The sequence below is a fragment of the Talpa occidentalis genome, unplaced genomic scaffold (assembly GCF_014898055.3).
Source record: "Talpa occidentalis isolate TD23 unplaced genomic scaffold, MPIMG_talOcc4v2.1 talOcc4.4, whole genome shotgun sequence".
Lineage (NCBI taxonomy): Eukaryota > Metazoa > Chordata > Mammalia > Eulipotyphla > Talpidae > Talpa > Talpa occidentalis.
Window position 1 is genome coordinate 145142836 of NW_023604295.1, and position 26254 is coordinate 145169089.

A 26254-nucleotide genomic window follows, 5' to 3' on the forward strand; every position below is an offset into this window, starting at 1 on the left:
CCTTCTGTCCCTCATAGATTGCCCGAACGGGAAGCTGGACACAAGAGCTGCAGCTGACCCAAGCCTGGTCTCACTGAGGTCGGACTGCCGAGCTAAGGAGCTGCAATTTTAACAGCATTACGGCCCATCCTCGTTCCCAAGATTGATATCAGTGTGACATTTAGAAGTGAAGATTAATTTTTAGGGGTGGAGATTACATCTAGAGCTCTGTCAACCATGACTGTGCTCTTCCAAATGAAAAGATTTCTTTTCATCTGTCCTGGTTTTCATCAGTGATTGCAAAGGCCTCAAAAAAGTGAGCAGAGACAGTTAAAAGGATCCTCAGCCTTAACCTCCCAAATCCTGCATTTGCAAAGCCAGTAACAGAACTCATTTATAATTTCACCTGTAAGATTTCTACTAAACCCTTCATAGGGGACAGGCACTGGGAGGAGCCCAGCTCTGCCCCTCCTAGCCCCGCAAGCCCCTCCTTGGCACAGAACAGCCAGCTCCGACTCTGCTGCCAACCCATCTGCTGAGGCGCAGCTCACGTGGACCCTCTTCTCCGAAGCCTCACTGCCACCCTGGCCCTGGCCCTGGACACACCCTCCCGCCACCCAGAGCCCCTGCACCGGGGGCACCTGCACGAGCCACTATCCCAGCAGAGCGCCCCACGAGCCACTATCCCAGCCTGACACCTGCGCCTGCTGACGGACTTGACTCCTGCAGTAGGCAGACTACTGCTACTTCATCTTTTACCCCAAGCTTGAAGTCTGCTCTCTCCAAATATGTAACTGAGCACCCAGCAGAGGTGACTAGAAGGGGAGAAAGGTGTGGGCAGGGGAGGGGTGGGAAGAGCGGACCCAGCCCACGTGCAGCGAACCTCCCCATCCTGCAAACCTCCCCGTCCCGCAGGCTCCGGTGTGCGGCAGCCACTGTGCACTGACCGTGCCCTTGCCAGGGCCCGGTGGCGCTGAGAGGGGTAGCCACTGGGGAAGAGGCAATAAGAAAGGCGCAGCGCAGAGTGTAGCACTGTCTGGGAGGCAGGAAGCCCCATCCCAGGACGGAAGCGAGCAGGCCACAGGCACTGGTGTGACCCTGGAGAGAGCAGCATGCGCCGGCAGCACCCTGGGCCCTCAGGCAGACCTGGGGTTGGGCTGCAGCTCCCGCCGAGGACTCACCTGCCGGCCGTGCACGTGGACACAGATGCGCTTGCGCAGGACCAGCTGCATGCTGGCTGGGTGGCTGAGCTGCACGGTGACCCGCACGATGAGGAAGACGCGCTCGTCCGCGGGGGTGCCCTTGCTAAGCTGGGGGCAGCCATGCACCGCCGAGTCCCAGGAGGCTTCTGCCTTCGCCTGCACAGACAGAGGAGCATGCGTCCCTCCCTTCCTGGGAACAAGCACCCCAAGGCAGCCCCTGGACCCAGGCTGAAGAGGCAGCGCCAGCAAGAGTGCCCCTCGGCCAGAACCGCCGTCTGCAGGTGCCTCCTTCAGGCCCCGTGCCTGCTCGACATTGCAGCGTCCTCCGCCCGCACATGGCACAGACACACCAGTGTTGTTATTCTTGCTGAGTCACTCTGGAGTCGGTCACAGACATAGGACTCCAACCCCAAACACCTCAGCGACCCCCTCTGTGAGGAAGGATGTCCTCTGACTTAACCACGGTCAAGGGCTGTTTCTGGAACTTTCACAAAGGCCTGAGACCACAGACCACGGCTCACAGTCAGACGCGCATCACAGAGCGCGTCCCCTGCCAAGCCCCATGTCTGCCTGACCCGCAGGGGCCCCGCCACTGGGGCAGGCCCCGGTCGCCAGGTGGACCCAACCCATCTGATTTCATATCTCAGGACACCACGGCGCCGCATGTCCTTCGAGTGTCCTGTGACACTCATCTTAACCTCAAACTCGGTGAGGCCCGCTGGGTACCTGCCGGTCAGACTGACCGCTGTCAGGATGCCCTGAGCGGCCTCATCTACTCTTTTATTCCCTTTATTAAAAAGTCTTCACTAAAAAGAAACTGCAACGCAACAGCAAACAGGGCCTCTTCACCTCCCTGTGCCCCCAGCATGTCCCTGGGGAGTGGTCACCATGACCTGACCGTGAGCAAAAAGGCATTTCCCAGGAGAGGAAGCTACACCGGAGGGGACATACTCGCATGTCCAAGCCCCATTTTTCTGGGACTCATAATGGGAGCCTTTTCTTTCCATCTCTTGAGAAATACAAGCACCAAAACGATGACTGTGCTGGAGGCCGCAGAGGCCCACGGAGGTAGGCCACAGGCGCCCCCGACCTGAGCCTCCTTTGTTACCTCTCCATCATGCTCCTTTATAATCTGCAGCTCAAAGAACTCGTCCTCTTCTTCCCCGGTGAGGGTAGCATCCCACCCGCCAGCTTCCGGGTCATCAAGATTATCCTGAGAGCTGAAGTCGTCAGCTAAAAGCAAAGAAGCTCCATTAAATAGAGATCCTTGTGCTGAAAACCGCTAACAGCAAGATCTCAAGATGCTTCATGTTAAAATTCTTCTGCCTCAAACCTCATTGGTCTGGCTCTGAAATCGTACATGGTGCAGACGAGCCCCGCTAGACGGCTTGGGGGCTCAGGGCTGGAACGTTCCTGAGAAACTGCTCTATCCCATCCTCTACCTTCATGCCTTAGTTTACCCAGAAGCCCACAGGCCGAGAGGTCACTCCAGGTCAGCCCGTAGGCCTGCAAGACAGGACATCCTAAGTTCCTAAGCAAGAAGCAAGTGACAGAGATGATCTGACAGTTAAGTTCAATACGTGGGCGGGAACTGAAGGGCAGCCCGAGGCCCACTAGTTGTCCGGGCCCAGCCTGGCCCCTCGACTCCCTCCCACCATTAGCCTGTAGGCAGCACCACAAGTACCCGTCCTGGTCTGTGAGCCTGGGGGATCCACAAACGGGCATGAGGCTGAGCAAGGTCCTGCCGTGTCTCAGAACAGCCACACTAACAGATCTTTAGCTTGTTTCCACTTTCTTACCCCTCTATGCACCCCCTCCCCCAGCATCTTGTCTTGCTGACAGAACAGGACAGTCACCCGCAGCCGCCAAGCTCGGGGGACGCTAAGGCTGGACAAAGCGCCAGGCACTGCACCCAACCCCCAGGGGAAGCAGCGGCCAAGGACTATCCTCTGATTCCACATGAACTTGAAGATCTCCCCTGTGTCTAATCAGCTACGCGGCGTGAGGCACTGATACCGCGGCAGTGCAGCCCTTCCGGCTCGCTCGGGGAAACCATGGCCGACATCCAGTCTTGTCGACGTGTAAGATGGGTTGTTTTAACACACTTCTGTCAATGTCTGAGGAATCGAAGGCTGCCTGTTAACTCATTTTTAGCTCCTGAATCTACTTTTTCGCTTTCTTTTCCCTTCCGGACAGCATGTATGTAAGAGGGAGCCACATCTGAAACACTTTACAGGATCTGGGGGAGCTGGCAAGAAATACTTGATAAAGAGATGGCTCAGGGAGGGACCCACAGAAAATGGGGGGCTTAAAAGGTGCTAAGAAGAGAGGCCACAAAGGCCCCGCTAGTTATCAGTGCTTCCCAGACACAAGCTGTCCCCTAAGAATTAAAGAAGAAAGCATGTCAGGTGCAGGTAAGGTCACCGCCACGGGCACTGGCGAGAGAAGGGAGGACACACAGGCACAGCCCTGGGGAGAGGGGCCGTTCCCGCCACGCAAACGCTGCCTTCCAGAGCCCCACTCTCGGCCCAAGGTCAGAGTCCTCTGGGGCACAAACAAGGGGCCCAACCTTAGCCTCATGGAGTCGCCCCCTTACACCAGTGCTGCCTCAGCAGGACGAGCCTTCGAGAAAACCTGCAAACTCACCGTTGAGGTCCAGGAAGATGACAGGAATGTGCATCTCCATCCCGGGCACAGGAGTCCTACGACGGAACAACAGGTGGCATCACCAACAGAACCGACGCTCACGCACACCCACAAGCACTGCGGGCCGAGCGAGCAGCTGTGGTCTCACGGTGGTTTCCACCAGAGCAGCCACACAGACTCCCAGGACCCGCCCGGCCTCCACCTGCCCGGACAGGAGACCCACATCTGCTCGCCCCTGACCCCTGCCCAGGGACTTCCTCATTCTGTTAGAAACTGGAGGGCCCCACGTGACTCAATTTGCTATTTTAATTTCTATAAAGTTCTTTATCATCTCTGTAGGAGCATCTGCTGACAGCACAGTTTAAGCACCGAAGCCCAAAACTCCTGGAGATGCAACTTTATTACGATCCAGCGGTCTTTAAGGGAACAGCCCAAGGAATTAACATAATTTTTTTAGTGCTAAGTGCAATGATACTAAATATTGATTTAGAGTCTCAGAAATCTTCATTACTTGGGCCCATAATAATATTTAATAAAGCACCATTTTAGGCCACAGTTACTCCAACTCGAGGAAAGAACTGAACGCCTCCTCTCACCCATAACCCCTGAAGCGCGCCGCCAGGCCCCCCACCCACGGAGCACAGGCCGCGCATAAGCAGGCGCCTCGGAGGGTTCCTGAGGCCGGGGCAGCATCCGTACCATTCTGCAGGGGCCCCCGGGATGCCGCTGCCGGCGGAGGGGACCATCACAGCGTTCCTCTCCTCCGTGAGCGTCAGCCGCATCTCCAGAAGCTGGGCTTCGCGGTCAGCATCATCCTCTGTCTTATCTAGAGCAGGGGAGCGAGGAGCAATGGCAGACCCTCACCTGCCGTTCACAGGCCTGGCCCACGCCTGCGTCTCAGCAGTAGGTGGGGGGCTCGAGGAAGGCGACCCCTGAGCGGGGGTGTGTGTCTCAGTGGATAAAGAAGCACAGGTGGAGGGTGCCGTGCTCCAGGGCTGCTGGCTGTGGACGGCCCGCCGGGAACAGCACTGGAAGCTTAGAGGCGCCGGCACTTTTGGATAAGAAATCAGGCCACATCAGCACCTTCCCGCAGGTGCCGGGGGACGTGCATGTGTGCTGTGCTTTCTCTCTCCTTGCTGGGGCTGGGGGGAGACGCGGGCTAAGGCGCCACGCACCAGGAGGCCAAGCCCCTGGGCTCCCACCTCCCCATTACGGATGACCACCTGCTCCTGGCTCAGGGGCGCGGCGGGGCAGTGGGGCGCACTCAGCGCTTCTCCTACCACTCTTGGTGACGGACTTGTGCAGCTGCTTGTCCAGGTAGTCCTGGCGCTTGGTCAGGGCGGTAAGCCACTTCCTGCGCAGCCTCTCCAGGTCCCGGTCCTGGCGGGGAGGGAAGGAGGTGAGCTCAGCCTAGCTCGACATGACCGGCCTGCACCCACACCCCCGGAGGACCCCGCACGTGGAGCCCGCACAGGCTCGTCTGGGAACCACTATGTGTTGGCTCGGAGCTTCAGAACTGAAACCTGCAGACATTAAAGCGCTACGTGCTGGAGACCGTTTCCAAACCCGCCCGTGTGATCAGAGCCAGCTTCAGTGCTAGAGGCTCACGGGACGGACGTCACACTCGCCACTAAGATCCTCCAGGCGGTCACTTCGCTGCATACAAACCACAAGGTGACTCCGTAACCCTCAGGGCGCACCCCTGGAGCCAGCACAGGGGCCTTCGAGTCCCTGGAGGCCGCCGTTAGCATGTAATCTCTGGTCTGGGCGAACAAGTGCCGGTTCCTCTGCCTTTTGTGGGCTTGTTTGGCAGGGAAGGGGGGTGTCATCAACCGAACCAGTCAACACCTGACCGGACGCCAATTCCACCTCATTTCCTTCGGTAATAAAGTTACAAGACCGGGTAGCCCAGTGGGAGGCGGGGGACGGAGGGTATCTGGACTTCGCTAAGGCACTTAACCAAATGCCTCGTGACACGCTGCGGGCAAGCGGAGGAGCGATGCACGGGGGAGAAGTCACGAAGGCTGAGATGCCACATCCACAGCACGGTGATTAATGGAGGAATGTGGGCTTCAGGGAAGTCTCCCCCACTGCTACAGGACCCTGCAGTTAACCCCATCGGATACTTTTATCAACAACTTATTGGAAGGCAGACATTTTTATCCAATTAGAATGATGCAAAACCAGCAGCGTGACTGCACTGGATGACATAATCCGGGCCCAAAGCAGTCAGCAGTCCAGACAATGACTAACACAGCCGGCGAGATGAACCGTGCAGGAGCTGAGGGGACGGGGGAACCAGCACCAATCCTGTGCGGCCCAGGAAGCAGGGAGACCCAGCTTGAAATGTGGGAGACCCGAGGGGTGAGACTTGCTCAAGCTCTGCAGGGGACGGATCCCAAAGAGAGAAGACAGGGCACCCCACATGATGAGAAAGCTGGAGGCTGGGAGCCCCGGGTGTGGAAAAGTGTAACAGTCATAAATGTTTTCCTGTGCGAAGCAGAATTTACATTATCAGTAGAAAACATTCCTTGTTTTTGAGAAAAAGCAGTATCTGACTCAAAATGAACTATCTCATTACTTGGGGTGTGTAACAAACGTCAGAATATCGTTTCGGGTTTATCAAGCTCACTGGACAGGCCAATAGGCCCTAATTACCTGGTAGCTGTCCATGTCCTCCTCTTCCTCCTAAGAGAGAAAGCAGATGTGAAGCCAAGACTCCGCTAAACTATCGCGCTTCCCCACACTCGTCACTGTCTGCTGATGGACACCTGTTTCCCTGCCACCTACACGGCCCTCCCTCCAGGATCTGTGGGTTTCAGGAAGTTGGAATAAAATCTTGAGCTTCTCCAGGGAAAGGGAAGAACAGACCTTTGGGGAAGCAGGACAACAGGCTCCCGCTGGGCACAGCCCCTCTCCAGGGAAAACCCAGGCCTGCTGTCAGCATGGGGCCTGCTGGCAGCATCTAGACAGCCTGGCAGGGGGCTGCTGCAGGGTAGTGGGGGGTGGAGTTGGTTAATCAGGCGAGTTGGAGGGTTCCTGGAGGCTGAGGTGCTTTAACCCCCAACACGCCAACAAAGCAGCAGGGGGTGCCGCGTGCAAGAACACAGAGCAGCAGCGAGGGGCGACTGAAAGTTGTCTGCAGAGGCAGTTTCTGGCAGGTTCCAAAGACACTCTGGGGGGGCTGGACCTCTGAGGAGGGTGTAGCAGCACAGGCACTTACGTGGAAGGCCTCGTGAGCGCGGGGGGCCCGCAGCGGCCGGACCTTCACGCAGCCGATGCCCACAGAGGAGATGCCCTCTTCTATCAGGGGCAGCGCCCCCGACTCCTGCACCGACTTCACCTCCACGTGGACCCGCCGGGACTGGCCCTGCACACACACACAATCGTCAGAGTTGCTGAAAATCAGGGTGATCCCCAAAAGTGTGGTGTAGAGAGACCCCTACAGGCTAATGTTGAGAAAACCACTCTACAGATTGCAAAGTAATCAGGAAATTGGTTTATCTTTTAGGCGAGTAGAGAGACACAGAACAAACAGATGGTTTACATATTCTTTTCAATTAAAAGAAAACATTCTAACAAAGGCAACGCAAAAGACTGGATGCCAAAAGACGTTCAATGAGCTAATAATCAAATAAAAATTAAAATAAGCAGGGACACACTTCTATTTTCACCTGTGAAACAGGTGAAAGCAATCATCTATAAAGGCAATTTCTAACACAGCCCAAAGTTTATGAAACTGGCAGTTACTGCACTGTGGGATCATAACGTGGAACATACTTTCTCCTGGGCAATTGGCCTTAGAAATATCCCTCGACCTTGAGGGAATCTATAAATAATCATACATGTGAAGTATCTTAAAGCAATGCTAAAAATAAAAAAAAAGATACAAATTAAATGCATCATATAACTGCTTAAACTGTAGTTTATGTAATAAGATATCGCAGTCATTAAAATATTGCAGTTGAAATCATACATGCTATATTAGGTTAAAGAGCAGATTACCAAACCCAATATAAACGGTATGATCCGCTTTTTAAAGTGAGTACAATTAGAAACAAGAAGAATCACTAGTAGCAGACAGTCACCACTCTAACCACCAAATCCAATCATTTTAAACCAGATTGGCTACTGTGGAATTCATCAGAGAAGTCATGGCTTCTTAGGCACATTTTCAGCAGAAATACTATGTAGCTTGTATATTACAATGAAGTAATAGTTTTAAAGAAAATTCCCAGCATCTCCAAATTACGGACTTCTAAGTTGGCTTATACGTTTAGGAATGTAAGAGAACTGGAAAACTGGAGTTTGAATATATAATTTCCATTTAGATCCTCTCCCCTCTTCCATCAGATTTTAATTGCAGGGGGTTTGGTGTCATCAGGAAAATCAAGGAAGGCAACAATGGACCCCATCAAGCCTGACTTGGAAGATGGGCAGCAGATGTCTTTTGATTCAATATTCCCCAGGGTCTGTGTGTCCCTGGGACCGGCCGCCCCGTCGGCCCCCCTGCCTGGCCAGAGTGACGGCGCTGAGCCTGTGCGTCCAGGCTGGGCGGGTCAGGATGAGCGGGTGAGGAGGCAGAGGGCGGCTTTAAGGAACATTCACAGAAGTCTTGAGCAATGAGACTGACTCCTTGTAATTGCTGATATTTGCCTGTTTTTTTAACTATAAAAGCAGTTTTTCTCCTTCACATCCCTGTTCCATTGCAAAGTATGTTGAGGCCCGAGCCGGCCCTGCCCTCTGGACCCAGCTGCACAGGCTTCCCCGGCCTCTGGTGCTGCGTCCCCTCCTCCACGGCCCTGCCCCCCCCACTCTCCTAATTCCCACTTCCATGCCAGTATTCCTCCACAGTGCGTCCAGCCTGGAGGATTCCTTCAGCAGCCAGGTCAAGACACACATCTGCCAAAAAAGGCTTTTCCAAGAACCCGACACGACCCTGGACACGTTCAGGAAAGGTCAGAAGCAAGACAAACACTTCAATTTTCAATTTACACTGAACCACAGAAAATCGCCTGGTTTGTCTTCTAGGAGGTGAGTTTCTAAAGCATCCAAAGAAGATTATATATATATATATATATATATATATATATATATATATATATATATGTCTTCACAGATGTTCAAGAAAGATGTTCTTCACACCCTGAAAATTCCTTTATGCATATATCTCAAGCTATGGCTTAAACCAGCTTCTCCTTTTGCTCCCCACCACACATGAATGAACCCCTAAACCTCACTGCTGGGACCAAAGCACAAGTGCTTCTGACCTTCCCAAAGTTTAAGCAATATCTTTTTCCTTTAACCTTTTTTTATATTTTGCTTCAAATGATTTCAACATTCGTTTTCTAGAGCTATTTTAATATTCAACTATTGTCGTAGAGCCATCACAGAATTCAGTCTTCTACCGAACGCTGAGTCACTATATATAAAGTATGGCCAGCAAAGGCTCTTTCCAAGCCTCATGTGAGAGTCTATGAAGACATTCTCTCTCATGGTGAGTTGGAGACACTGGACAGATCTCAACCTGGGTGAGGGGTCCAGTGAGTCAGTCCTTGTACAAACCCCAGGAAGGAGTGTTGCCAGGGCCACGTCACACCCAGAGTGAGTGCGAGTGGCCCCTGGGCCTGCACAGTGGCAGCTGGCCTCTCGTGGGCACAGGTGGGCGGGGGTCCACCCCGCTTGTCCCTGCCCATGCCCGCCGTGCACAGCCAGGTGATGCGTCTGCTTATCTCCGCTCCTCAGTTCCCAGCTGTCCACTCGAGCTCATCTTCCTCTTGCTTCACACCTAACAGATGCTGCGTTTAAAATATCCCAAAGGCGGACTTTGAAAGAAAATACAGCTGCGTGGGAGATGATTTTAACGCGAGATGGGGACTTGGCCAGGCTTGACTCCGTTCACGCCACCAAAAGGAGCCAAGGGTTAAGCTGTGTGAGGCTGACGCCCTTCACGTCTGTGCTTGGAACAGCAACTTTTGGTTTCTTACCTGCCGGAGCTGGAAGATCCCTCCAGTCGGCACATCCTTCGCAGGGGTCACTTCCACCGGGCAGTAGTCGCCGTTCTCGTTCTGCTCCAGAATCTGAACCCAGAATTCCACCTTCCTGCTGACCTCGCTCCACCTAGGAAAGAGGCGGAGTTCTGGGAGACCTTACGTTTCCGTCTCACGCAGGCAGCTGAGTGCCCTAACCGCGCTGGCGACCTCCAGGCAGGACGAGCGGCGGTCGGTCAGCGATGGACACTCATGCACACACTGGCAAATGCAATTCAAGGCAAAGCCAAACTATATTAGAACTAGAAATGGTTAAAGCATGAAAAGGACAAGTCTATCTCGCACTGGTCACTTCAGACATGCAGCCCGCAAGAGCGGACTGGGCTTCAGTGACTGAAGGACCTCCGCCAGGTCAGTAGGAGGTTAAGGGACCAAAACCTCAGCTTCTGACTGACTAGGTGCTAAAACCTCCCTCATGCGAAAAAAGAATATCTGGTTCTCATCTATATTTAGAGGAAAAGTAAGACATAAGTTCTTCCAGCCATTTCCTTTTAACTCCTTTAAAATCCCAGCCAACACCAGAAAAGACTGTTGGGCAAGGCGTGGAGGAAAACCGTGTCACCACTGGTGGGATGAGACGGCCGAGCCCCTGAACACAATGCAGAGGTTTCTCGAGACACTGATCTATCATGTGAGCCAGCAAGCCCACTCGTAGGAGTCCACGCGAAGAACATGAAATGCTAATTCACAGGACGGCTGCATCCTCTGTCCACATGGCCACGGGTGGAGCAACCCAAGTGCTCCGGCCATGGGGTGGGCCAGGTGTGGCCTGTATGCACAGGGGACACCACTCAGCTATCAAGAAAGATGACTTCTTGGGCCTCCCCGGTGGCACAACGGTTGAGCGCTGGGTTGCGAAGCTGCCCGTGGCCTCTGCGGCGCCGGTTCAATCCCCGGCTGCTCCCCGGCCACCTGAGGAGGGTCTCACATGGCGCGCAGACCTCTCCTGCCGCCCGCTGCTCCCCTCAGCAGTGTGCTTCGGTCCTTCTGCCTGCTCTGCTCCCCGCTCTGGCTCTGGTGAATTCTCTCACCCTCCCGCGCTTCTGACTGTACCCAGTGCATGTGTAAACAGAACAAACAAAACAAATAAATAAATAAATAAACATGCCTCTATTTAAAAAAAAAAAAAAAAAAAAAGAAAGATGACTTCTTGCCCTTGACAACATGGATGGAACTGAGGGGTGATACTGAGCAAGTAAGTCAGGAGGAGAAAGGAAAATACAGGCTGATTCTACTCATGTGGAATATAAAGAAATGAAGCAAAGACACCAGCAAAATCCTGGAAATCTAACTGTAGAACAGAGGTTCATCTGAGGGGGTGAAGGAGCATGGGGGGGAGGGACACTGGGGGTGTTGCTCGTATTTTGGTGGTGAGCATAGTGTGGTTCACCCGAACCTGTACGCCTAAAACAGGTATGGTGCTAACACCCAACATTATCTTCAAGAAACAAAAAGGATTTGTAAATAAATAAATAAAATACAGTAAAATTCTGGCCAACCAACAAGCCTCCTTTCGTCACTGACATCACTGCAAGGGTGTCGGGCAAGGACAGAACAGGCCGTGCTGGGTTCCAGAGCGCGCCCCGACCCATTCTCTCTCCAGCTCCCTCACTAGAGATAGTTCATAACCACAAGCATCCTATGAGCCAAAAACTCACTGCGCTGTTTCTCCTTAAACCCCTACATCCTTCCTTTCCCATCACTTGCCTCCTCTACAGGAGTGTACCTGTGCCTTTAAAATTCCCGCAGCCACCCCCATCTTTCCCTGGGCCCTGGGGAGTGTGCAGGCAACGGTCTCCCTCACCATGGAGCCAGAAGGAGACTCCCTCACCTGTCGCGAAGACTTCGTGTCTTTGCTTGAATGATCCCCAAGTCCCACACGGCGGGGTTCCTCCGGGGGTCGTCGACCTTGTGGCCATACACCTCAATGGCCAAGGCGCCTTCCAGAAGATGCTCAGCGAAGTCCTCAGTGACGGTCACAGAAAACTCCTGAAACAAACAAGTGCAGAAAAGAAGCACCTTCCAGTTGCCTGGGGCTGCTGACGGCTGGCACCAGCTCCTCCATCGTGGAACTGACCTCCACAGTGGGGGCTCAGTGGCCAAAGCTCTCGACTTTAAAATTAACTGTAACTGATTCTTGAACACTTTCCCCCTTGGAAGTTTACTGTGCGAGGCCAGCATTGTTTCCTATTTTGTTGGCAATGTTTTAGGAGATATTTTTAAAAGCACAAAACTGCATCAAGAACCACAAGAATCACCTATGACTTCCTTTTTTTTTTTTTTTTTTTAAGATTTATTTATTTGTTTATACAAGCACTGGGTACAGTCAGAAGCGCGGGAGGGTAAGAGAATTCACCAAAGCCAGAGCGGGGAGCAGAACAGGCAGAAGGACCAAAGCACACTGCTGAGGGGAGCAGCGGGCGGCAGGAGAGGTCTGCGCGCCATGTGGGACCCTCGCCGGTGGCCGGGGATCGAACCGGTGCTGCAGAGGCTGCGGGCAGCTTTTCAGCCCAGCGCTCAACCGCTGCGCCACTGGGGAGGCCCCTCACCTATGACTTCTTGACATAAGTTACCACCTGAAATAATGTAACAATGTGTAGGAAAAACCATTTTTCCTAGTTTTAGGAAGCAAATTGTCTCCAATGATGGGAGAGAATAGAAATAATGATCATTCAGTGCAAAAAAAAAAAAAATCACCAAATTATGAAAAATCTCCCACCCTGTCCATCTTTACAAGATGAGGCGTAAGGTGGTGCTCTGGGATAAGTGGGTGTGAGCTCTAAAAAGGCTCACTTTTAAGTCACAGAATCTCCTCGCTCCACCCTAAACACACTACAGGTATTTCTAAGTTTAGACAGGTTAGGAAGGGACGACCCCCTTTAGAAAAAACCCGAGACTCATCAAGTGTTGGACAGCAGGAAAAAGAGCCTGGGGCTGGCGGTGCCGGCACAACTGGCCGAGCTGGCGTCGCCTCAGCTGAAGGGCACTGTCCCCGGGGGGCATGCGAGGAACCAGTGGGAGGACCACATGGGTCCCGTCTGCACTCCAGCTTCACTGCCTGAGACACGAGCCCGTAGCCTGTTTAGACAGCAGCGTCTGCAGTCATCTCGGGAGCACCCACGCGCACACACAATACACGCTACACACACGAGTGCATTCACGCAGCGTGAGTGTCTGACTTGGGGGAGAACTGCACTGTCACGAGGGCCTCTGTCCCAGCTTCACGGAAGTGGCGACACAGAAGACTGCAGGCCTGAGGTGTCCCCATGCCCCCTTAGAACTGGTCCAAGATGCACCTTGCTCCCCACTAATTCAGTAAGCAGGCTGGCTTCCCACTGGCTGCACCCAGTGACTGAGTGCCAGTATGGAGAACAGACTTACCTTGCAGTGATCAAAGACCACCATGCACTGAGGCTCCTTGGAGACAGGCGAGGAGGACGTATCCACTTCCGGGGCAACAATCACTGGCTCCTGCTGATCCCAGAAGCTGTATTTGCAGAATACGAAGTGGGACAGGTGCTGCGGCAGCCCGGTGGCCTGGAGGATCTTAACCTGAAGGAAGGGAAGGCTCTGCTGGATTTCCCTTCAGACAGCTGCTGTCTTGCCACGCCGCTGACTGTGGGTTCTTATGACCCAAACCTAGTTGCTCTGTAGTGTTTGTGAAAGGGCATGACTGTCACATTTAGGGAGAGGTTGACACAAGGTAACAGCCACCTTGACAACGCAGGTGGGGTGTTTTAAAGCATTTTCGAGGCTGATGGCTGGCACTCAAATTCTCGTTTCCTGTAACACCACCACCATCACACAATAGTGACACCGGACTGAGGGGCGCTCTCAAGCCAGCAGCACTCGGAACACGGGTTTGGCGTGGGTGCGCCCTAGGAACGCAGGACGGAAAAGAGCATGAAGGCAGGGCATCGTGCTGATGCAGATAAAGAACAAATACTCAAGGAAGGGCAGGACAGTCACTTGATGTTTTTGAACATAAAGAGAAACAAAGTCTCAAGCAGAAGTGTCCCCTGCTGGAGGGTGCTTTCTGGGAGATCTTTAACCAGCATCGGGGATGTGCACTTGAAAGACCTGGGGGAGGGGGCAGAAGGGAGATTAGAGCTGGTGAACCCTGGCCATCCCCTGTGATGCTTCCTAAATGCCTTCTCCACACTGGCCTGTGGGAGGTGTGGCCTGCAGGAGCAGCGTGGAGCTAGAGGCCGGGTCTCACCAGACCCTCATGTCCACATAAATTCTGGAAAGAAACTGCGAAGGAAACCTCCACCTCCCAGCTAGGAAGGAAACTAAGGCCTGCAGTTAGGTAAGCTGGACTGAGCTCCAACCTTGCTGGTAAGACCGACTCCTGCGTGCCAGGCCAAGTGACCAGGCCTTGTGGCACCCACCTTGGGCCATCCGACCCGTCTCACGCACGAGGCACTCAACTGCCAGCAAGGAAACACGACAGATGCAGGTTTCAGCGTGTGGCAGAGGCCGAGGTTGTCCAGCAGCCAACGCAGAAACCCTAACGTTTTAGGAACGTTAGCAACAACCAAAGTCACACAGAGCCAGCGGCTTTATTTGCTCCCAAACCAGTCACAAAATGGGAAGGTAGCAAAAGGGACCCCCCCCACCCCCGATCCTCCATTTCTTCCCGTGGTGTTAGCAAGAGCTGAAATCCCCTGGAGAGGTTCCCTGGCAGGCGCACAGGCCAACACGCATGGCCTGTTCCTCCAAACCCACAGAGCCGTCAGCACTCAGCACCCAGCCTGCTGGGACATTTTAGAGCTCCCAATTTTTCATTAAGTGTTTCAAAATGTTTACTGGCTTCTTTAAGGTGAGCAACAGAGGGTTCGGGAAGACCGCAAGGTTTTGGAGGCACGTATGTTCAAGTAAATTAGCTACCAGTCACTATCTTGTGTGTTTGAACAAATTACTTAAATCTGAGTTTTCTTGCCCTAGTTTTCTCTCATGCCAAGCGGGCGAGGCATCGTGACACGGGGTCCGGGCTGGCCACTGCAGTGAGAGAGAGGGAAGGACACCGGGCACCGAGCGGACAAGTGCTCACAACACGTGCTCCTGTCACGGAGGCCGTCGCGAAGCCACTTTCTAGCCTTAGAAGTTAATCTCAGTTCACAATAAACCAGAAAGCAAGATTCAATGTGCAGCATTCACACCCGCAGGTTCGTTCTCAGGAGAAAGACGCCAGGAACGAGGAATAGCTGGATATCGAGAACGCAGCTTGTTTTTAAGTTTTTAAACACCAAAATCAGAATGTCCACCAGGGGTCAGAATTCCACAGGTCACGATGCAGGAAGGCAAGAATGTCAGCGGACAGGGACGCTGTTTGTGGGGTTTTTTTTTAATAAACTGATTTTATGTCGTGGAATTGACAATGGTATTATGCTAATACTAAGGGTGTGTGTGTTTTTTTTAATCATGGAAAAACAAATCCCAACTTCTCTTATAGGCTCATCCCTCCTCGTATCTGAAGCCTCCCAGCTGGGTTTATGTGGCTTTTTCACTCACGTTTTGTTTATTGTCATATGGGTTACTGGTTCTCCTCTTTTTTACATCAAAGGCTATTCCGAGCTCAGGAGTGGTCCTGGAAGCACGTGCCCCCCGAAAGGCAACAGGCTCCCTGAAGAAATGGCTGATTCCACACCCGGGACAGGAAACGAACAAGATGAGGCCGGAAGGTCCAGCGCTGCAGAGGGCGGGCAGTCTGCGCGGCTGGGGTCATGTCAGGTGGGAGAGCCGCCCCGGAGAGCCCAGGACCAAAGCCAGGGTCACCTGAGCTCCAAGTCAGGTAATAAATACACGGATCAAAACACACCGGTATGTTCAGCTCCAAGAGTTCATAATGATTAAGACTAAAAACAAAACCTCCAAAAAAAGTATCACTGACCACCTTTGGGTCCCAGCCCGTCATTTTGAAAGTAGTGAGTAGAGGGAGGAAGGGGAGCCCTCTGCCTTCCTGTCCAAACCGCATCTCTGACAGCAAGAGAGCCACAGCGCCGCCCGTGGAAGACGCGGTCCAGAGGTTTCCGGCTAGTGAATGAAGGGACAGCAGGTCGCGGTGTCGTTTCTCTCATTCCTAACGATCTACCTGAGGGTGCGCGCCGGGGTGGCCCTGTCCCTAGGAGGAAACCGGACGCTGTGTCCCTGGCGGGCGAGCACACCAGGCCCGGGGCTCGCCCTCTGCCCCGCCCCCGGGCCCGCCTTCCATTGCCCGCCCGTACTAAGAATCCAGGCAAGACAGCAGCTCATTCTACAATTAGCTGCCAGGTAAGGGAGAGCGGAGCCCTAAGATTTAAATAAACTTAAGAGACACATCAACCAAGACATTAAGAAAATTGAATGAATATTTCATGATATTAAGAATGTATTGATTTATTATTTTTTTTAAGTGCCTTCCTTTGGCACTTATCCCCTGCCTTTACAAATGAAGTGGGGTGTCTGGGATCCCTTCAGAACAACCCCTGGGAGCGGGCACAGAGCCGGCTGGGGTGTAAGAATGAGGCAAGATGGCCAGGAGGTGATGCCCGCGAGGGGTGCGTGGGGGCCCACACCACTTTTCTCACTACTCATTTGTTTGATAACGTCCATTATGAAAACCTTAAGATGTTTTAACTTCATTTTTAAACAAAGCTCGTGTTACCCAGGGTACAGTTTTCAGAGACAACGACGCACTTCTCTGTGCTATTTTACCAACAGCGGCATGAGCTGTCGCCCTCTGCGCGCACAGCCTTGCAAATGGGCCGTGGGGCCAGAGAAATGACAGCCAAACAAACAGGTCAAAAGCTGCAATACAGCAAAAGAAAGATACAAGAAGGTTAAAAAGAAACTCTATGGAGTGGGAGAAAATACTCACAACACTCAGCCAGGGAGGGGTTACTATTGGTAATACTGAACATGCACTCAGCCCGACAACAAAAAACAAGCAGCATTAGTAAACGGGAGGCAGGCGCGAACAGACACTCCGCCAACGAGGAGCCCCAGCAGACCCACAGACATGAAAAAACGCCCACCCCAGCTTCTAGTGAGAAGGGCAGGTTAACACCACAAACGGCATCTCACACCCTGACGCCGACACGTGGGATAGGCCCCACCATGCAGTTCCGGGGAGGCCGAGAGGAGGGGCAGCCCCGGCACGCGGTGGGGGAAGCGCCGGCACCACCTGACGGAAAGCCACCAGGACTGAAAATGGAAACACCAGACGATGATCCCGCGCTGGGCCTCTGTCCGCTGAATCCGCGTCCATCCACACAGCCACACGTTCCCAACAGCGGGACGCAGAAGCAGCCAGGTTGTGACCCGACAATAAGCAGCGTGGCCTGGCCACAGGCTGCAACACCCGCCCGCGGGGGAAGACGAGGCGCAGCCCACTCAGCAAGACGGCCGCGCGCAAGAGACCTGCGTGCAGGAGAACGAGTTGGACTCGGGAAAGTGGGCGCCGGACATCACGTGGCAGGTGACCGACGGTGGAGTACTCTCCGAGCCAGCGGACATCAAAATAAACACTGTGGGGGCTCCACAGTTAAGGGGGGGACAAGGGGCTAAAACGAGTGGTGCTGGGAATGAACGAATGAATGAATAAATTCACACAGAACCTTAAAAAGAAAATGAAGTTCAAGTCTGTGCCTCCATGTCTGTCAGCCACCCTGATGGACACGCGGCTCTCCTCTGTGTGGCCACCGTCTGAGGGGGCGATGCCACCTGCCTGCCATGGGGCTGTCCTGACATGGGCCGGGGGGGGGACTGTCCTGAGCAGCGCTGATGTCCACCACTGCTGACCGCTGCTCGGTGAAGACGCTGACTGTTGATGGGGTCAACAGTCCTCCCCAGCTGTGTATTGTGAGTATTTTCTCCCACTCAATAGGGGATAACCTTCTGTGCCGCCCCCCACCAAGTATGTGCCCCCCATCAGGTTCCAATCATTTTCAAAACCGTGAAATTTTTTAAATTAAAAAATAAAACAATGGGACATGACAGCGTCCTCAGGCCTATGCCCAATCTGTGATGCCCATATAGCCACAAAGGAAATATTATGAAATCAAGTGCAAAACAATCAAGATTGACCTTTTGGTGATGTGAGATTCCCACCCCGAGCCCCCCACGGGACTGAAGCAGCTCGGGAACGCTAAGGCCCCCTCACACCCGGGACCACAGAGAGGAGCCGGCCTGCCCAGCTCCCGCTCGCCGCACCCCGCAGCTGTGCCCAAGCCACTCTTCTCAGTCCTGGAAACATGCGCTGAGACAGGAAGGGGGCGAGAGCAGAGCAGGAAGCCAGTGCTGAGCTCAGCTGCTCCCCACACTCCTCCCTGTGCACTTTGCTGAGCTCTTGCCTCAAAAACCTGTTGAACTGGTTTCGACACTGATTGGCAGTGGGTTTTCCACGTGATGACTAAGGGCTGGCGGGCACCACCCTTGCTAATGGGCGGGCTCTAAGAACCAAAGCCACAGTTCCCTGTGACCCACAGCACTGGGAAGACAGTTACACACGCTCTCGTCCAGTCAGCTGGAGCCTGGTCTCTCCAGAAGCGACCCGAGGCCCTGAGGTCCGAAGGGCCACTCCCCTGCACCTAGGACAAGCGTGGCCACCATGCCCACGCCCATGTCCCAGGCCAACGGTGGTGCTGTGCCCTCGTGTGCCCCACACACTCCTGCAGCCTGAGCGCAGCCCTCACCCCCTTGTGTCCCTGTGGGCAGATACGCTCAGGTGTCCTGCTGGAGGGATGCAGGGGGAGAACAGGGAGACAAGTGGGGTCAGAATACGACGAAGCAAAAACGGGGTGCAAGGAGGACTCATAGGGCACGAGGAGGACTCAGGGCGGGCATGTAGGGTCAGGCCCAGGACTGGGCTCATCCCTGTGGTCAGCAGGAATCAAGCGCCCCGGTGAGGGGAGGAAACCTGGGTGGAAACTGGCTTCCCTGGGTAAGTGCGCAGACCCCTGGACCCACCCAAGCGCGGGCAGAGCAACCCAGAGACAGAGGTCACTCTGGAGGGCCTCTCAAGGAAAGCGGGCAGCTCCTGGAGGCCAGTACCCGGGCACAGGGCAAAACATGGGCTGCAGGACACGGCACACTGAGGTCTCTTTAGAAACAGTCTCGAAATTCGAAAAAGATCGTGACATTGATTTTCTAAATACCCACAACTCTCAAAATCAGCCACGCGCCTACCCCGTGGCGGCCGGGACCTACCATGCACACGAGCTTTTTGTCCGGGATGTCCTTGTCGGCGGAGACCTCTGCAGCGTCGTCCCCTCCCGCCATCCTCTCCCCGATGTCGCCGCTCACACGCATCACCTCCACGTGCAGCCGCCCGGCCACCTGCAGTGGGGAGCAGACCCTTTATAGGCATCGCCGCCTCTCTCCTGACATCCGCAAGCACAGGCCTGACTTTCCCTCAGGGCCTGCGCTCACCACCCTAAGCAGCGTGGAAACGCCAGGAATGTGAGACCCAGAGCATCACCCGGCATTACGATGAGGAACGGCCCCAGGGTAAGGGCCGCCGAGCAACAGGTGACACGCGCAAGGGGAAGACACACCTCTCCCCTCTGGTTGATGATGGGGACCGCGTACTGCAGCTTCACGTCATAGAGGAGGGTCTCCAGGAAGACGTTGGCCACCCCGATGAGACTGTGGTTTTCCTGCTCGTCGTAGAAAGGGTCGGCTCGCTTGAAGTAAGACCGCGTGACCTTCCAAGAGATCCGGAACATTCAACTTCAACAAGACACTGAAAATGACCGACCTCAGACCCCACCCCAGGTGTGGCCTCGCCGCGGCCTCCAGCCCGGCTGAGGTCTCGCGCTGCCACGCGCCCCCGCCTCCTCCCGCCCATGCCCTCCACTGCCAGCGCCCGCCCTGCTCATCAGCACTCCCAGTATCTCTCCTCCTGTCGGGGAGACAGAGAAACACACACGGACTAGAAAGGTAGAAACTACTTTGCATTTCTCATTCACATCCGTTTTTCCGCCAGGTTCTCAGCCGCGCTGCCACAGAGTGGTGGCCCCAGGGACCACGCTGAGCTCACATCAGAGAACGCAGGAGACAGTGAGAACTGTGTTTAAGCGAAAACGTCCCCTAACCAGAAGAAGAGATTTCTACTGGTGACTCTCTGGGAGAAATGAACATTTTATGAAACAAGAGGCTAAAGAAACAGACGCCACCGTGTTAAAAATACAAAAGAAAAGCGCACCCTACGCATCTCTACTTCAGCACGTGCAGGCCCTTGCCGGCCAAAGCGGGAAGAGCCACACCGGAAGAGAAGGCGCAGAGGCAGCTCCGCGGGGCTCTAACCCCTCGGAACACGGCCCGAGGACACAGATACCAGGGCCCGCCCAGCCACAGACACTGACACAGGCACAGACACTGGGACTTTCTTCTCTGGGGGTCAGAGGCGCTGGAGATGGAAGGGACGCGGTGACGTGGGCTTGGCCTGGGCCAGGACAGGAGGCAGAGTGGGATGTGAGGATTCCACCAGAAATCCCGCGGACACAAAACAAGCAAGAAACACATGCCAAAAAGTGGGTTGCTGGAATTCTTGCTGGAGAGCGAGGGTGAGGTTTCTTCTGGAAACAGGTCTGCTGTTTGCAGACACGGCGGTTCTCCCCAGAGCGGGCAGGCGCACGCGGGCCTGGGCCCTTGCATGACACACAGGTGAGTCGTTCTCACAGAGAACTTACGGGGCTGTCCTCGTCACACTCCTTCCACTCCTGATACAGGTCTCTCATATCCAGCAGCCTGTTGTCCAGCTTTTCCAAAGACCAAATCTGCTTTCCTTTTCCTTTTCTTCTCACCTGGATGGCGGGTTCGCTAAGCAGAGAGCCTCGCTGCAGGGACAGGGGCGACACTGTGAGGACGCAGACCTGTGGGACGGACCAGGACCCTGGCCCTTCCCCCAACAGGGGCGAGTGGTCCCAGCGGGGGCCTCGCGCTCCCGGAAAGCTCACAGGCCCCCGGACCACCTTTCTACCCAACCACAGTTTAAAATTTGTATTTAAATTTAAAGATGTATAGACTCGGGTGTGCGTTTACGTTGAAAGCCCAAAGCCCAGGTCCTGTTTAGCGGGACTTGAGACAGAAATGTCTCCTTGGCCCCTCACACAACAGAGAGCAGCAGAGCCTTGAGCACTGGGAGGTGAGCACTGGCTGGCAGGGGACAGCTCACAAACTGCCCTTTACCCTTCAAAAGTTTCAAGTTTGAGGTTTTTTTGAATGGGGAGCATCTTAATGTGGCACAAAGGACAAAATGGTCAAGAGAGGGCACTGAAGAGTCTCCTGTTCACCCACTTAGAGACAGCACGTGATCCGGGGTTCCCGATACTCACAGCCGGGACTTACTAAACCACAGAGAACTCGACAGAGATGGGTTGAGGACAGAGCTTGGCTGGGAAGGGGGTGAGGGGCCAGGGTATATCTAGAGGATGAAGCACATGCGTGAGCACAGGCAGAGCATCGCGGGGGCAGGTGCCGGGCCTGGGCTGAGGGCCCCGGGGGCCGAGGCCGAGCCCTGGTGGCGGTGCTGGGCAGCCCAGAGCCGGGCCTGAGCTCACCTTCCTGTTGGCGTCCAGGCTGGAGGCTGGGATCTGCAGGGTCACTTTGTACTCCGTCTTTTTATCCAACTCCTCCGCGATGTAGCTGGCCTCTCGCACCAGCAGATTGGCCTTCACGATTTGTTCCCTCAGCTTCATCAGGCTGTTGTTCAGGGATGCTTCTCTTTAAAAAAAAAAAGTCGTTGGTTGGGGTTTGGGGGCCCGTCAGGCAGCACCCAAGACATCACAGAGCACGTGATGACAGACTCTCAACACTGCGGGCCCAGGTCATCGTCCTCTCTGCACCCGCGACTGGAGCCCCGAGGGACCCCGGCCCCACCCGTGCCCACCCTGGGGGGCTGCAAGCTTGGGCACAGCTGGCTGCTTGGCTGCCCTGACTGGCTGCAGATCAGTGGTGCATCTCAGAACTGGAGACTTGACCCAGGAGACCAAGGCAGGCCCTACAGGCTGCCAGCCTGGAGACCCAGCTCCGAGGAGCCAGGGGGTGCTGTGTGCAGCCCGTCACCTCGGACTGGGCGGGCACGGGAGGCCAACAAACTGGAGTGGATCAAATCCGCACCCGGAATCTCAGCGGCTCTGAGCTTGGCCGACCTGAGGGAACCGCTGAGATCAGCGCCCATTTTTTTCTCTTTTTTAAAAAGCGTCTACCCAAGCTTCAGAACCTAAAGTACCATACAGTGATAGCAAGTGTGACTTCTAAGTACAAACATATGTTTATTCCAAGCAGAAAGCCAAACATACAGGCTGAAGACAGGCAGTGCCTCCCAGGGCAGCTTCACAGAGGCCAGTACAAACGGCCCCTGCTGTCTCCTCAAACAGGAAAAAGCCAGAGAGGAGATGCCAAGTGGCCTTCACTCCAACACCCTCTGCTCACAGCCTTCTTTCCAGTAAGATCTAGACCTTTCCGTCTGAAGCTCACCCAGGCGCACCCACCTCTCCTCGGCCCACTGCCGCAGGCGCTGCTGGGCGCTGGGCGAGGGCGTGGACAGCCTGTCGGCGCCGCGGCAGTTCTGTTTCTCGGGGGACAGGCGCCGGCGCAGCTGCTCCAGCTCCTGCTCATACATGAGCCGCTGGCGCTCCAGGGCCGAACGCTTCTCCTCCTCATGCTGCTGCTCCAGGCTGCTCAGGATGGACTGCATGGGGTCTGAGGGGGTGGTTCAGAGTGAGGGCCGAGCACACAGCACGCCTGCAACGGCCTCGCCTCGTCATGCTATTTGGTGTCTGGTTCGTAAAGTCGTTGGGTGAGGTGCGGCTTCCCGCCCCAGGGCCCTGCCACTTACACCTCGGAGAGGCAGGTCTGCTCCACTGCCTGCGCATGCCTGAGGCAAGGCAAGTGCCCCCAATGCCCTCCAGTACTGAGCCGAGGGGCGCTACCCGCGAGGGTAATGCCTGAGTGACTCGCACAGCAAGGTGGAGAGAAGGGAAACGTTCATGAATAACACAGAAGCCAAGACAACGGGACAAAGTCCAGATACCCACGACCAAGGGTCTCCCTCTGGCTAACGTGGCCAAGGAACACCGTCCCGCCAACGTGCTCACCGTTGCTGCCCAGGGCCTTCATGGTCACCTCCATCTGGGCGTACTCATAGTTGAAGTTGACCTCGCTGGACACCTCGCTGGAGGAGTCGCCGTCCACGTCCAGCTGCTCTGAGCTGGTGTCGTTCCTCGTGGACAGGTCTTGCTCCTCGTCTTCCCGGTCTGCTTTCTTCTTCCTTTTAGGCAAGTTGAGTCTGGGGAGCAGGGAGATGACTTTTTAAATAAAGACATGCACTTACTGTGACTGCGCTCGGGAAGTTTACACTTTCACGGCGGGAAACAAGCACACATGCAGGCACACAGGTGTGCAGTCACACAGAGAGCACCCGCAGGCCCCGGGGCTGTTTCAGGCCGGGGTTCACACTGGAGACAAACCCCACAGACGCCAGAGAACAGACCGTTTCTGTGGAGTTTACTCTCTAGAGTGTCTCCTTCTGTGTTAGGCATTATCGTCGCTAATCGCCACCTCAAGAATGACAGATGCATCCTACCTGAAGAAGTGGTTGTTCCCCCAGAGTATCCTGTCCCCGTGGTGCAGCTGGAGAGGGCTAGACACTGAGGAGCCGTTGACAAACGTCCTGCGGAGAGGAAAGACCAAGCAGGGCAAGAACGATGATCATATTCTCCTCCTGAAGCTCGTGAGACCAGAGCTCTAGTTACCAGCAACAAGAAAATGATCCATTTCCCCAAATAAATCCTGCCCAGGGTGAACTGCAGTGTTTGTGTTTACTTCTTGGTGATGTTCCTGAAATGCTATGGGACTAAAGACAGCAGGTATTAGCCTCCAGTTTTCAGAGTTTTAGGTTTCCTAGGTAGCATTTTAAGGAGTAAATACATGACCCTACTGTAATAATAAAAAGATGGTGCTTGGTACGCAGTACAGCCACAACAGAAAAAAGAATGTCCAAACTAGATAGATAAAGAGAGCCAATCAGCCACTGGACTCTAGAAATATCTGCAGGCATCAATAATAAATGGAACCCATGTGAGAGTCTCCCACAGCCTCCTAGCGTAAAACACACACACACGCTTCCAGTCAGTGGAAAGTTTGTCAGGCCCACACGACGGCTTGACAAATGTTAAAGAGAAGAAATGATGAGCAGAGGTTGTTAAGGGAGGAGTTTGGAGAAGCAGAAGATAAACAGAAAATCAGACCACGATAGGACTGACTGGGCCTAAGACATTCTGCACCCAAACCAGCAGAGCCCCCCGGTCATGAGGTGAACTAGGCAGGTGCCATCACAAGGAGACCAGGGCCTCAACAGGGCAGGGTGCCAGGTATGGGGAGGGCGCCATGGAATGGAGTTAAATCAGGAGGATGTGGAAATCTTCATCAAGAGAACCTCAAAGCAAGCAAAGGCCGCGTGTGCTGTCACTGCCCGGCTAGACCTATCCTCCTCTGAAAGAGGAGACTGTGGTCCGGTACCTGGTGTTCTTCTGCGGCGTCAGCTCCACCTGGCCTTCTGGTGTGATGTCTATAATACAGTGCTCAGGGAGGATGCCCATCCCACACAGCTGGATATCTTGGGAATCCGCCGAGCCTATCAACGTGTGTTCCTAGAAACAATCACAGCTTCTGATGAGTGCGGAGTTGAAGGCGCCATCCCAGTCCTCAGCTGGTGGGGGGTGGGGTGGGGTCGGAGGGGCGGCTCCCTCTCAGATTCATTCATTCACGAGTTCCATTCCCCCCCAGGCAAAAATGCCCGACTTAGGTTGTGCGTTTCCACTTAAATCTGTGCCGTGTACTTGCGTCTACGTGATAGCCACTCCTGTCCCCTGCAGCCTTTGCCTTCATTCCACTGTAAACTTGATTTCAAGGATTTTGCACTATCCTCTGAGCCCGAGCCAGGCGTCAGCAACGCACTGGCCTCACCCAAGACCAGTAACTACAAAGACAGAAGGCCACTCAGAGGTCAGGAATCTGAAAAGACCAGAGTTAGTTTAGCATCCCCTGGCCACCTCAGCTGTGGTCTTGACTCAGACCCCCAATGGTCCAGTCCACTGAGGCCCAATTGCCAGCCGTACTTTCTGGCAAGTCACTGAGCAAAGTCTCAGCATGAGGAACCTTCACCTCTGCTCCTACACGGAGCCCACATGGCTGCGGCCCAGGTGCTCCAAGGCCACTGTCTCCCACATACCGGGATTGGGGGTCAGACAGGGAACCTTTTAGGTTTGAGACTCACGCGCAGGGCGTCAGCTCAGCCCTTACAGTGTGACAGTAGCCAGACAACACACAAATGGGCATGCCCGGCTGCTTTCCCACAGAACATGCTAGGGACATCTAAACGTGAGCTTCATAGAATTTTCATGTGTCAAAATATTGTAACTCTTTTCATAAATTTTCTGCCATTAAAAAAAGTCAAGCCGTTCCTGCTGCCCTTCCAGGCACATAGGTGGGCAGGGGGACGTGGCCCATGGGGGCTGATGGTGGACCCCTGATGGGGCGTCGCTGAGTCCTGCGGCCTGACACCGTCGCCACAGACACCGAGTCCCAGCTGGGAGCTGAAGCTCCCACCTCTACCGCCCTGCCGGCCCAAGACATCCCGCACGTCTAGGGTGTCCACAGACATTTCCAGTGAAGGGGTCAAGGCAGAACTTTTGTGCCCATGTCCCTCATCCCATGAGTCTGTCTGTCCCCCAAAATGCTGCACCACCACACCCAGCTAATGAGCGGCAGCCCTGGGAGCTGCCCCGAGTCCTCTTTCCCTTACCAGACCCCCACCCGCATCCATCAGGGGACCCTGTCCTTCTAGCAGGACTCAGCTCATCTCCCCCTCTCTGGCCGCGCCCCAGCTCAGCGCCAGGGTCTCCTGCCTAGGGGGTACATGCAAGAGCCTTCTATTTCGCCCGGTCCCCATCCACTCCCACCTCAGCGCTGACCCTGTGACTCCCCCGTTTAACACCCCCGGGGCTCCCTCTGAACTTCTAAGTGGGGGACCCACCCACCAGCCCCTCCCCACGTCCCCCATCTCCCCGGGCACATCATCCAGCCCCAGGGCCTGATCTGCTCCTGAGCCGCTGCTGGCTCCTCCCGAGCTGCCCCCTCCCCTGATCGTCACGTCGGTGGTTTCTCATCTTATTCTACCTCAGTGTTGCCCCTCAGCGGACAGGCCTTTGTGTATACGGCTCCGTCACAACAAACGCACCCCGGGAGACAGCAGGGGTAGAACTGCCCTTCTTCTCCTTCTAGGGAAGTTTTTTAATTTTAAAAACTTTTTGTTGACGTACCACCATTTTACGGCCCTGCTAGTGCTCGTCGGTGTGGCTCCCCTGGTGCGGTCCCCGCAGCCCGCCCCAC

The 26254-nt window shown here is 54.6% G+C and overlaps 1 protein-coding gene across 2 annotated transcripts in view; it reads right to left on the reverse strand.

The window, feature by feature from the left end:
• KIF13B (kinesin family member 13B) overlaps window positions 1-26254 on the reverse strand; it is a 125616-nt gene that overhangs the window by 30764 nt on the left and 68598 nt on the right. For both annotated transcript variants that reach the window (XM_037526538.1, XM_037526536.1), the window contains exons 14-31: window positions 24383-24513; window positions 23448-23534; window positions 22960-23150; window positions 22354-22564; window positions 21421-21583; window positions 20551-20697; window positions 19414-19563; window positions 19067-19195; window positions 13259-13429; window positions 11709-11866; window positions 9815-9947; window positions 7051-7197; window positions 6486-6515; window positions 5108-5207; window positions 4527-4653; window positions 3828-3883; window positions 2290-2414; window positions 1161-1337 (exon numbers count right to left, since the gene is read on the reverse strand). In XM_037526538.1, coding sequence (XP_037382435.1) covers window positions 1161-1337; window positions 2290-2414; window positions 3828-3883; window positions 4527-4653; window positions 5108-5207; window positions 6486-6515; window positions 7051-7197; window positions 9815-9947; window positions 11709-11866; window positions 13259-13429; window positions 19067-19195; window positions 19414-19563; window positions 20551-20697; window positions 21421-21583; window positions 22354-22564; window positions 22960-23150; window positions 23448-23534; window positions 24383-24513 — 2433 coding nt within the window. The remainder of the gene's footprint in view (window positions 1-1160; window positions 1338-2289; window positions 2415-3827; window positions 3884-4526; window positions 4654-5107; window positions 5208-6485; window positions 6516-7050; window positions 7198-9814; window positions 9948-11708; window positions 11867-13258; window positions 13430-19066; window positions 19196-19413; window positions 19564-20550; window positions 20698-21420; window positions 21584-22353; window positions 22565-22959; window positions 23151-23447; window positions 23535-24382; window positions 24514-26254) is intronic.